Here is a 12,396-nt window from a genome sequence, read left to right as displayed (position 1 = left end):
AAAAACATCATGCTCCTATGTACTGTACTGGCAAGCAGTACATGCTGAGCTGCGCATGCTAACCCCATTGATTATTATTTCTTAGATAATTAAATTTTTATTTGCAGTGAAAATAAGTGTCATTTTCGAAGAAAACAAGCGTTTTTCTATAGGAAACACAGGTTTTTTAGTAGGAAAACTTTTCCCGTCTACAACTATAATAAACCCCAGAAGACAAATCATGTTACTTAACAAAAAGTCCATAATAAAACCCTTGATCAGTTGGCATATTCAGCTTCATTCATATTACCACCACCTTGGGTACATTTGTAAAGTAATGGGACTCGCTTAGAACTACTGTATGCACAAACAATCTGGTTCAATAGTTTTTGAAAGTCTTGGTACTGTCATTAAACTATATGGAAGGAAGAGTTAAAAATCCACAACCGTATCTGTACATCCTTAAGCATAGCACCCATGCAAACCGTGAGGTGCATGTAAGATTGGTTCCAATTCCATAGAATTTCCTATGTACAGCATAACCATATCACCAGCAATCCCATATCCATCCTCTCTTGAGATACATGCAGTGGAAAGGGTTAGTACAGAAATCATGAGATGTAAATTGATAAGAAGTCTCCATAGCCATCTCATTACAGACCCTAAACCCAGTTTTGAAATTGCAGCTCTTGAAGGTATCTTACAAATACTGAAGGTAGTGAAGGATCACCTAAAAGCAGCTTGGCATTAAATATTACTACATCAGCAGCAGCATGAGATTTATTGAATGGAATTAGATAAATGAACTGTTACTAGCAAACGTAAGAATTTTGCCAAGCTTGAACGACAGTATTTGTAAAAAAAGCCTCGCTATACAAAAATTAGTATGATTACAAGAGTATGAAATATTTGACATATGCTGCTAAAGAAAGGTGAACCTGTGTGCAATTAGGTTAGTTAATTAAGCTGCACATCTTATAACAAAAGATGAAAAAATACCTCCTGGAGCTTGGCAAATCGAAAAACATATTTCATTGCCTTTGTGAGATATTCAAACTTTTCAAATTTGTTCAGGCCGGATGTTGCCTCAATAGAACTCATGATACTATCAGCAAAGAATGTAACATTTCTTGGGATGCATCTACGGGCCACTGAAAATACATCACCAAATCACATTATTGCCGCGGTTGCTAATACTGCGCTGTACATTATATGATCATGATTTTTCCAGTATATTCTGATGTAAAACTTTAAAATGCTATTGAGTGCTCCCTGGATCCTTGGGCCCACAGTTTGAGCAAATTTGAATCTACACTATATGAGAATAACTGTATAATAATCAGGCAAAAATGTGACCTTAGTGTTCTTGTGAATCTTAAAATCACTTGCCCACACTTTCAATCTTTTTAATCATCTCCCTTTATTAGGAAGTGCAACCACCATTTAAAGACTTCTATACTCTTCACTCTACGATAAATTTTTGCTAAGTTTACTTGAAATTGATATCTTGGCTCTGAAGAACTATAAGAAGTAAAATGTTCATGGCCAATACTCATTCATCAGATACATACTGTACATAAGCTTTGAGAACACTATTGTTTCAGGATATGAAGCTTAGAGAGATGGTGATCGAATTTGATGCGTGAATTATTTCATCTCTGAAAAACAAGCTCCCAAAACTCTCATTTCTGAGCCTTCAGTTTCCCTGGTTTTGGGGATTAGCAAGTTCTTAAATAGAGTAAAAACAAATACTGTAATAAAATTCTAGAAGGATTGCTAAAATTAAAAATCAAAATTGAATCACTCAAAATGGTAATTCACAAAGATTACCTACCGATAACTCCACTAAGTACAGCATCCAATCTTGTTAAAAATCTATAAAATTAACCGATTCGATATAATCTTAAATAAGCACTTACAAAGACTGTCTTTTGCAAGATCCTAACACTTAAATACATAAAATTCTGTCATCACCCCTATGTGTGCGATTGGCCTCATGAATTTCAGTGCCTTTCTCAGTAAGTTAAGGTGACATTTGAAAAGCTCCAAAATTTGTTCTATAATATCCCTAAGTGATGTAAAAACGTTCATCAAGTGGCATGGTAATGAAAACTATAAAACTTTTAATACATGAATAATGTTTGCTGTTCTATATTACAGTGGAATAAGATAAACTACGGTACAGGCTTAACTTTGTGGGAATAAACACCTCAAGTACTTTTTATTGTACTATCGCTGTATTGTGGAGTTACCAGAAGTCTTCTAGCTTGCTATGATGCATAAAGAAATTCTCAAAACAGACTATACTATGTAGTTTTAATAACTAATTCAAGAACTTGCTTCAAAATATAAAAAAAAAAATAGTGGCATGAAATTTTCACAAAATTGCAAAACCTTGCAATTTACAAAAGAGGAAAACTGATCCAACTCCAGTAATAAAAAGTAAAAGAATGTGAATGAACTAAATTATGGGAGTATATATAAGAGATACTTAAAATCTTAGAAATAAACTAGTAGAAATATCAAAATCTGGTACAGTATTTCTCAATGCAGAATTTCATATTCAAGAACATCACCAGTGAACAATAAACTATAAAATAAACATTCCTTAACCCTTTTACCCCCAAGCTATCTGGAACTTTCCAACCCTTAACCCCCAGGTGTTTTTTTTTCAAGCACATTTTGCAGTATATATTTTTTTTAAATTGCTCTAACAGCCTTAGTTTTTTGTCATAGAGAGGTCAGGTTGGTCTCATTCTTTTGGAAAATGCCTGAAGTTTCTCATAAAATTATAAAAAATATGCAAAAATATGTAAATAACAGTTTTTTGCAAGGACGTACCCGTACGTCCATGGGAGTAAAGGGATGAGTTTTGTGAAACGTACCAGTATGTCCATTGGGGGTAAAAGGGTTAATATGTCTAAACTTATCAAAATTAATTAAGTCCATAAATGAAGCATATAGTTTACAGATGTAAGGCTTTCAATATTATTTCAAATATCTGTAGAACAATGTTAAAAAGATTTGATCTTAACTGCATTATTTTACTTAATTTACAAATATTCCTATTAGAAAATTATACTTACATGGTTTACTTTGCACATAATAGTATGCACAAATGCCCTTCTCTACCAAGTCCTTTGGTTCTCTTGGGTCGGTTAGACCATTGACGCCTTCGATACATATGAGTTTCGATCGAATAGTGCTCGCATCGGCTACAGGTGTGTAAAACCAGTTTTCCTTGGGACATTCCGTCACACACACCTTGAAAAATTAAACAAACAGCAAATGTATGAAAAAAAAAATTCCATAGCCAACTGATCAAGTTAAAGAGAAAATCATGTGGCTAACTCCATAAATCATACTGTTTACTGAAAAACTATGCACTACTTTAGGCCTATTATTATTATTATTATTACTAGCCAAGCTACAACCCTAGTCGGAAAAGCAAGATGTTATAAACCCAAGGGCTCCAATAGGGAAAAATAGCCCAGTAAGGAAACGAAATAAGGAAATAAATAAATGATGAGAACAAGTTAACTATAAATCATTCTAAAACAGTAACGATGTCAAAATAGATATGTCCTATATTAACTATTAACAAAGTCAAAAACAGACATATCATATATAAACTATAAAAAGACTCGTGTCAGCCTGGTCAACATAAAAACATCTTCTATTATTATATCAAGCTTCAGATGAGCATAATTACTGTGACCGTTGAGGACTTCCGGCACACACAACTCACCTGTGGAGTTGGACAGCCAGTTGCGATGACTTTTGGTGAAGCGCATCTCGTCAGATCAAAGAAGAGAAGGTAGGTCTTATTTACCACTTCAGGGTCTTTACCACAAACACGACCCAAGCTGTCTGTTGGGTATAACAAGCGAGACGGGTCCCCATTGAAGGCCGCTGTAGAATAAAATTCAAATTATAACAAAATTCTTAGTTTCAGAAAAAAATTGATGGGCAGATCAATTAAATATAGTTTGGATACTTAATTACTTTATTTGAATGAATATTACCTGCGTGTACACATTGCTAATATCTATGAAGTGTGAGCTTTATAACCTATTAAAAAAAAATATTCTCTTATTATTATTATTATTACTATGATGATGATGATGATGATGATGATGATGATGATGATGATGATGATGATGATGATGATGATTATTATTATTATTATTATTATTATTATTATTATTATTATTACTAGCTAAGCTACAACCCTAGTTGGAAATCCATGATGCTAGCACAAGGGCTCCAATAGGATAAACTAGCCCAGTGAGGAGAGGAAACACGGAAATAGATAAACTACAAGAGACGTAATAACAATCAAAATAAAATATTTTAGGATCATTAACATCATCAAATTAGATCAACCATATATTAACTATATAAAAACATCAAATTAGATCAATCTTATATAAACTATATAAAAGCTTCATAAAAAAGGAGAAAGAGAAACAAGATAGAAATAGCATGCCCGATTGTACCCTCAAGCAAGAGAACTCTACCCTAAGACAGTGGAAGACCATGGTACAGAGGTTATGGCACTACCCAAGACTAGAGAACAATGGTTTGATTTTGGAGTGTCCTTCTCCTAGAAGAGCGGCTTACCATAGCTAAAGAGTCTCCTTTACCCATACCAAGAGGAAAGTAGCCACTGAACAATTACATTGCAGTAGTTAACCCCTGGAGTGAAGAAGAACTGTCTGGTAATCTCAGTGTTGTCAAAGGAGAATGTGAAAAGAATAGGCCAGACTATTCAGTGTATGTGTAGGCAAAGAAAAAAATCCCCTAAACCCTCCTCTCTAGAAGCAACCCAGCTTAAAATATTTTATATTGATTGTTAATTACTTTTCTTGTAGTTTCCTTATTTCCTTTCCTCACTGGGCAATTTCCCCTGTTGGAGCCCTCGGGCTTATAGCATTCTGCTTTTCCAACTATGGTTGTAGCTTAGCACGTAACAATAATAATAATAATAATAATAATAATAGGAACGTCACTCGATTTTGCGAGATCAAACCCACGCTCGGGATCAGTACCTAACCTTACCCTCTTGTATTTCATACTATTTCAGATGTCTTCAAGCACATTTTGGATAGCTTGGTTGGTGCTTTATTATAATCATTATATCAGGATTATTCAGGTGTGGTTTGCATATCTCCATATATATATTCTATTACTGTATATAGTGTTCAGCATAGTGTGCTGACTATTACCCCACGTTATTCACCCTCTCCATGTACACTGCTTGTGGGATGCGGTCTCATAGCAGTATAGTATTCTGAAGGTATGATTTCTTTCTAAAGAATTATCTTTAATGGATTAATTTACATGATAAAATACAAGAAATGCATTTGCAATAATATAAGGTTTTGTACTTCCTTCTTTCACCGAAGCAGGCCAGGGTTTTGTGTCCCTGCTACCAACTTCCAGTTATACCCAGTGTAGAAGTTAAGAGGGAATACAGAAGTTCAATTTTGCTCACTAGGATAATTAACTAGAAGTCCCAATATATATCTAGAAGGTTAAGGTTCAGGCAATTTGTTTTGAACTTACTGTCTTCTTATTTATGTGTTTGCTTGACATACTTGATAATTCACTTCCTGTGTACGTACAGTATTCTGTTATCAAGAACCTGTGCAGAGCCAATAAGATAAATGTGACATAGTAGAGAGAGAATGGTATGATCCTCATTTTGACTGTTCAGATGGGGTATCTAATATGATCAATATTCTATCCTTTAATATTTCTAACAAGAATATAGTATTTCATAAAGCAGTACTTATAAGGTACAGTACATTTTGATGCTTTTCAGAGATATACTTAATGACAGCCTCCAGCCTTAACTTGTGTAGTTGATGCATTAAGCCATTATACTGCGGTGGGCAGAATTCTGTGTCACCTTGTGCCTATTTCCATTACCCTGTGTATATTAAACCCTTTAAATCTTGAATAGCCCAAGAACCTATACAATATAATTATACTGTAATTGAACTAAATACAGTTCTAATGTTAATTTGATATTCTGAATATCTTTTTTATTTCAGTACCAAATTTCTTATTAAGAGTTGTAGAAGTTTCTTTCTTTTGCAAGAAAGTACAAATAAATATTACCAAGGTGTTTCGATGGTTACAGACAAGAGGTGGGGGATGCTCTGCCCCTCTCTAGCACACTGAGATGTCCCCTTGACTTTCACCTAAGGCATGTGGGTGGTTGATGTGTGAAGTCAAAGTTAAAGGACTAAGGTTTGTATAGTGAGGAGAAATCATATCATAGAAGTCAGACTTGATTCTTCTGCATTGGTCCACTTGATAAAGAAACAGTACAAGTGAATCTTCAGCAAGGGACACTGCAACCCAAAACAAGTATGTTTTCTTTCCTCTGCTGAAATCATATTACCTACTTTTAAAAATTATTTACTAATGCATGGGTACAAACCCTCATCTGTTAATAGGAGACTCATCATGAGGTGGGAGAAGTTCCTATAACCAAACTGGTTGGTCAAAACTCCCGGGATGTCAAGCAACTGAACATAAGAAGTGCTGAGTGTTGACTTGTACCATCTTCAACCTGAGATAATGATCTCAGAGCTTAAGCTAGCTCTCTGTCTATAGACAGATGGTCATGGAAGAACCTCAAATCCTTGTAAGGATATCCTGTCAATATAGGGCTGATATAAGTAATGGGCCCTACATAAAAGCCAAAGGAAGATGGGGAATATACTTTATACAATTATAGAACAGTGCTCGGTGTGGAAGCCTACCTGCATCTATGTCCGATCTAGCAAGTAATGGTGTAACGGTCCATAAGGAGAACTTTAAAAAGGACCTAAGAACTCAGGCTACATCCAAGTTCCCCTTACAGGCAAAACTACTCGAAAGTTCTCAGAAGTATGGACAATTCCCCCGATGAGGAAAGGTACAATCTATTCAGTCGGAATGTCCGACTCAATCAAAAGAGATAGGTTTTACCGTTGGGACTGAAAGGAACTTCTCCTAGCAAAGGTAAACAAGAAAATCAGCAATCAATTGCAGAGAAGCTCTGACTGGAAAGTTACCCCTTCTTAGATCCTTTTAAAAGTTCTCCCTATGGACTATTAGGACAAGTGTCGGATAAGAACCTCACTCTGAAGACTGATTTCTCTCAGCATTAGCCTTGGCAAAAAGAGTTGGTGAACTTCACAGTATTCACTGTTGTATCTCATTCCAAAGGGTAGAGAAAGGTCTCTGTTTACCTTTGTCCTAGAGTTTGCTTGACAGACTACTGCAAAGAATTCCCAGAAATATCCAGACATCTCCTTCGCCGTACTTTGCAACGGGCTTCTTCTTGGGAGATATTCTGGATAAGGTCTCCATCCGTGAAGACAAAGATGTCAGGGAGCTATGGAATCTCTGCATGCAAAGTTGGCAGAGCAAATTGGGCAAAAAGGAAAGTTCCCTAGGAACTTCTAGTCCGGAGTATCAGCAGGTCTGAGAGCCATTCTGTTTGTCCTCCTTTGGGAGTCACCAGGGTCATCCTGAGATTAAGGGTAATCAACCTTCTGTTTATTACCTTTCAAATCAGGCAAAATGGAAGAAAAAATTAAGCATCAAGCTCATCCCACATGTGTTAGAAGGCTTCCTTTAGAGCCGCTACTGTGTCAGGGGATGGTGAACAGTAAACCAGGAACTTGTTGAGCTTTTTAGTAAATAGGTCTATAAACAGGAACCCCACAAAGGCAGCAGCTTCTTTGCTTCTACAGGATGATGCAACTACTCTACTCCTAACACTTGACTCTGGAAACCTAGCTTGAACCAAGCTTCTTGCCTAAAATGAATCTTGCTGAAAGTTCCATCAAGTTGTTCATTGTCCAGGAGTGCTCCATTTCTGCCAACTAGTGAAGGAGCTGTAAAACAGTACAGTACCTCATTTCTTATTAACACAGACCACTACGGTGGTGGTGGTGTTCATGAACACCACCGAGTGATCTCTCAGCTGGTGCTGAAAAAACTCCCAGGTCAGGATCACTTCTTTCCAAGCTTCTCCAGGGACAAGAAGTTTCCAAGAAAAATTACCATTGCCACACTAGAATAAGTCGCTTGAGGAGGGAAAGTTGCGATACCTTCCTGAGTATGATGGAGCGACCCTCCGTAGGAATGATCTTCTGATTTTGGTCCACCAGCATACCTAGGTACTCCATCTTCTGTTTAGACTCGAGACTGGACCTCTCCTGATTTACTGTGATGGTCTGATTGTGACAAAAATGCAAGAAACCTATCTCTATGCATGAGAAGCTGACTTCAAGAAGCGGATATTTTTAACCAGTCATAAAGGTACCTCAGCAGATGAATACCATCAGCATGAACCCAAACTCAAAATAGTATCTAGATTTGTGTGAACACCTAGGGGCAGTCGACAGTCCAAAGATTTCCACCTTACTCCCCTCCACCCCAGGGATGAAGTTGAGGAACTTCCTGCTGGACCAATGGACTGAGATCTAAGAGTATGCGTCTTTCACATCCAACGACATCATGAAATAGTTTCTCCTTGCTGCCCATCATACATTACAATGTTTTCTGTCTCCATCTTGAATGGAGTCAACAGGATTGATCTGTGGACCCCACACACTTTTTCCACTAGAAAGAGATAGCTGTAAAAGCCGGGATATCTGTCCCGTACGATTTGTAGCATGCCCTTGTCCAACACTGTCTTTACCCCTAGATGGAGGGCGAGGTGTTTCGACAAGTTTGGAAGTTAAGACATAAATGTCTTCGATCTCTGAGTGAGAGGAGGGGGGAAGCTAATGAATGGAATACTGTATCAGTACCATAGGACACACATCGTCCGGTCATTGGCACCATGCTAAAGCCACACTGTCCATATGCTTTCCAGGCATCCCTCTACTTGTGACAGTCTGAGTAGGGGACTGACAGTCTTAGCACCCCTTTGGCTCCTCTCTTACCTTTGCCTCTACTGGACTGACTATAATGAGGTCAAAAGGTAGAGTGGTATCAGCACTCCTACCGAGTCTGATAATTAACATAGAATTTTAAGTCATTTCTGCACTGCCTACCGCTTGTGTTTATAACGCCCATTCATTAACACAGTGGTGATGTGCTAGTCTCATACCTGTATTTACACGAACAGCAGATCCCCCACCTCGATGGGAACCACGATAGGGGTTGGGTAGGACATTCGGATGAGCATCTCTTCAGATAAAATTATATCTGAAACCTAGCAACTACAACTTCTAAATACCACTAGAACTAAAATATTCGTAATTTCCAAAAGATTAAAAAAACAACAACTACTTTATGACACTTCCTCCTGGTTTAAACATACTGTACCTGGACATTTAGTAACAATTAAACTCTCTAGAGAGCAGCTACTTGGTACACTTTACAGCTTAAAGAACCAGAAAAAAAAAAGATGAATGTTTCTGTATAGCTTTCTTATAAGATGGTGATTGACCAATTTAGCCTTAATTAGACTAGTACAGTATAGTATATTTTAATTTAATGTCCAGGTAACCAAGTAGCCATAGCCAGTGTATGTACTGATAAAATGAATCAATCTTGAATTCAAAATACTGTCTGTGGAGACAGTGACCCTTCAGAAACGAGGGTCAGGATCCGACCGTTTTCCAATGGTTTCCCTTTCAACAGACCTGACAACGAATGTCTGGTAAATGTTCTTCATTTAAGAAAACATTCTTTAAATCATTATAGTATGTCTTCTCCTCAAAAGACAATTCTTGCCCTCTGTTTTGCGTTCCAAACGGTGCTATTGTTTAGTTTAAACAGTTGTTGTGTAGCAATATAAACCCTGAGTTAGAAAATAGGCATTTAATTTTATTCAACACATCAACATCTATGAATATCAAAGCTAAGGTAATAATTTTTTTTCTCTGTCTTGAGTTCAAAACGGTGTCCTTCTTTCAGAGTTTCAAGCGCTTGTCTTCAAGCAATATAAACCCTGAGTTAGAAAATAGGCATTTAATCTAATACATCAACATCTATGAATATCAAAGCTTAGGTAACAAAAGAACATATAAACTTACCAAATCCTGCTACAACACCCCATCCAGCCAGGAATGCTACAAAAAGCAGAAAGCAGAGAATATCTGTGCAAGACCTATTCTTGATGGGACCCTTGAATTCTGGATCATACTGGACAGGTTCTCCTGAAAAAAATTAACTGTATTAGTTATCAAACAGAGAAAAAAATAAAAATCATATAATACTTATATTCTATTAACAATTTAAATAGCATTATCAAAATTATAAGGTTTGAATGGTACGCAAATACATCATCAAACTAGAAAAGCACTCCGAGAGTGATGACCTCCGACACGGCAGCTCATTTCTCGAAACCAGCTTGTCTTTCCCCGAATTAATTAATCATTTCCAGCCCTTCACATATTAGTTTAAAATCCTTGCAAGTTTCATTACTTTGATTAAAATTGTGGCTGTATGGTTGATGACTGGAATTTGACCTTTGGCTTGACCTTGGACTCAACTTTGACCTTCAACCTTAATAGCTCTATACTTAACAGTTTAAAATCCCTGCAAGTTTCATTACTGTACAATTAAAATTGTGGCCGTATGGTTGATGACCGGAATTTGACATTTTGCTTGACCTTGGACTCGACCTTGACCTTAACATGCATTAATTGGCATGGATTTTCATACACTCAAATATGATCAAAGTTTGAAGTCTCTGCGCCAACAGTGTCCAAACTTATGGCTGATTACGTGAATTGGACATTTTACTTGGACTTGACCTTTGACCTTGACCTTCCAAAATGTTATCACTCTAGGTTTTTACATAACAGTTAATACCTACAAGTTTCATAAAGAAGCTGTTCACAAACAAACACAAGCACACAAACAGTGGGTAAAACATAACCTCCTTCCAACTTCGTTGGAGGGAGTAATAACAATGTGTTGATATAATACCCTTATTCCCGAAATTCATCTTGTGATCAAGCCCCCAAATAATGTGTCCATTTCCTTACGAATTTCCATTATCTATTTTTAATGTTGTTACTCTTCTTAAAAATTTAAGTTTTCCCTGTTTCCTTTCCTCACTGGGCTATTTTCCCTGTTGGAGCCCTTGGGCTTAGAGCATTGTGCTTTTTCCAACTAGAGTTGTAGCTTAGCAATTAATAATAATAATAATAATAATAATAATAATAATAATAATAATAATAATAATAATAAAGGGCTCTAGTGAGCTATTTGTACATATTTCATCTTAAAGAAATATCTAAAAAATTTATAAATTCAACCTCAATAACTTCTGCTCGCTGGTAAACCAAGAATAAAGAATTTAGTCCTTCAACATCATGAGACTACCAAGAATAAAGAAATTAGTCCTTCAACATCATGAGACTACCAAGAATAAAGAAATTAGTCCTTCAACATCATGAGACTACCAAGAATAAAGAAATTAGTCCTTCAACATCATGAGACTACCAAGAATAAAGAAATTAGTCCTTCAACATCATGAGACTCAATACTACACAGTATTCTAGAAGTTTAATTCCAGCTGTTACCAAGTTGTGGAATGATCTTCCTAATCGGGTAGTTGAATCGGTGGAACTTCAAAGGTCCACATTTACAACGAATGTTTTCTTAAGTCTCTTTAGTTTATTTATGAAAAGCCTATTTTAATGTTACTGTTCTTAAAATATGTTATTTTAATTGTTCAATACTTCTCTTGTAGTCTATTTCCTTTCCTCACTGGACTATTTTTTCGAGTTGGAGCCTCGGGCTTATAATAAAATGCTTTTCCAGCCAAGACTGTTGCTTAGATAATAATAATAATAATAATAATAATAATAATAATAATAATAATAATAATAATAATAATAATAATAATAATAATATACTGTTTTCAACGAGGGCTATTGCTTAGCTAATAATAATAATAATAATAATAATAATAATAATAATAATAATAATAATAATAATGATAATAAACTTAGTTTTTCAACGAGGGCTATTCTTAGCTAAAAATAATAATAATAATAATAATAATAATAATAATAATAATAATGATAATAAACTTAGTTTTTCAACGAGGGCTATTCTTAGCTAATAATAATAATAATAATAATAATAATAATAATAATAATAATAATAATAATAATAATAATAATAATAATAATAATATACTGTTTTCAACGAGGGCTATTGTTTAGCTAATAATAATAATAATAATAATAATAATAATAATAATAATAATAATAATAATAATAATAATAATAATAATAATAATAAACATACTGTTTTTCAACGAGGGCTATTCTTAGCTAATAATAATAATAATAATAATAATAATAATAATAATAATAATAATAATAATAATAATAAACATACTGTTTTTCAACGAGGGCTATTCTTAGCTAATAATAATAATAA

General features: G+C 35.2%; 1 protein-coding gene across 11 annotated transcripts in view; it reads right to left on the bottom strand.

Annotated features, from left to right (window-relative positions):
- Positions 1-12,396, bottom strand: part of Ctl2 (Choline transporter-like 2) — a 127,953-nt gene that overhangs the window by 40,163 nt on the left and 75,394 nt on the right. For 10 of the 11 annotated variants that reach the window (XM_068382888.1, XM_068382894.1, XM_068382891.1 and 7 more), the window contains 4 exons: positions 10,032-10,154; positions 3,728-3,891; positions 3,066-3,243; positions 979-1,130 (listed from right to left, as the gene is read on the bottom strand). In XM_068382888.1, coding sequence (XP_068238989.1) covers positions 979-1,130; positions 3,066-3,243; positions 3,728-3,891; positions 10,032-10,154 — 617 coding nt within the window. The remainder of the gene's footprint in view (positions 1-978; positions 1,131-3,065; positions 3,244-3,727; positions 3,892-10,031; positions 10,155-12,396) is intronic. The other variant, XM_068382889.1, reaches the window with a different exon arrangement.

This window comes from Palaemon carinicauda, chromosome 11 (genome assembly GCF_036898095.1).
Source record: "Palaemon carinicauda isolate YSFRI2023 chromosome 11, ASM3689809v2, whole genome shotgun sequence".
Lineage (NCBI taxonomy): Eukaryota > Metazoa > Arthropoda > Malacostraca > Decapoda > Palaemonidae > Palaemon > Palaemon carinicauda.
Note: the sequence above shows the minus strand (reverse complement) of the source record. Positions and strands in the feature narration are given on the sequence as shown.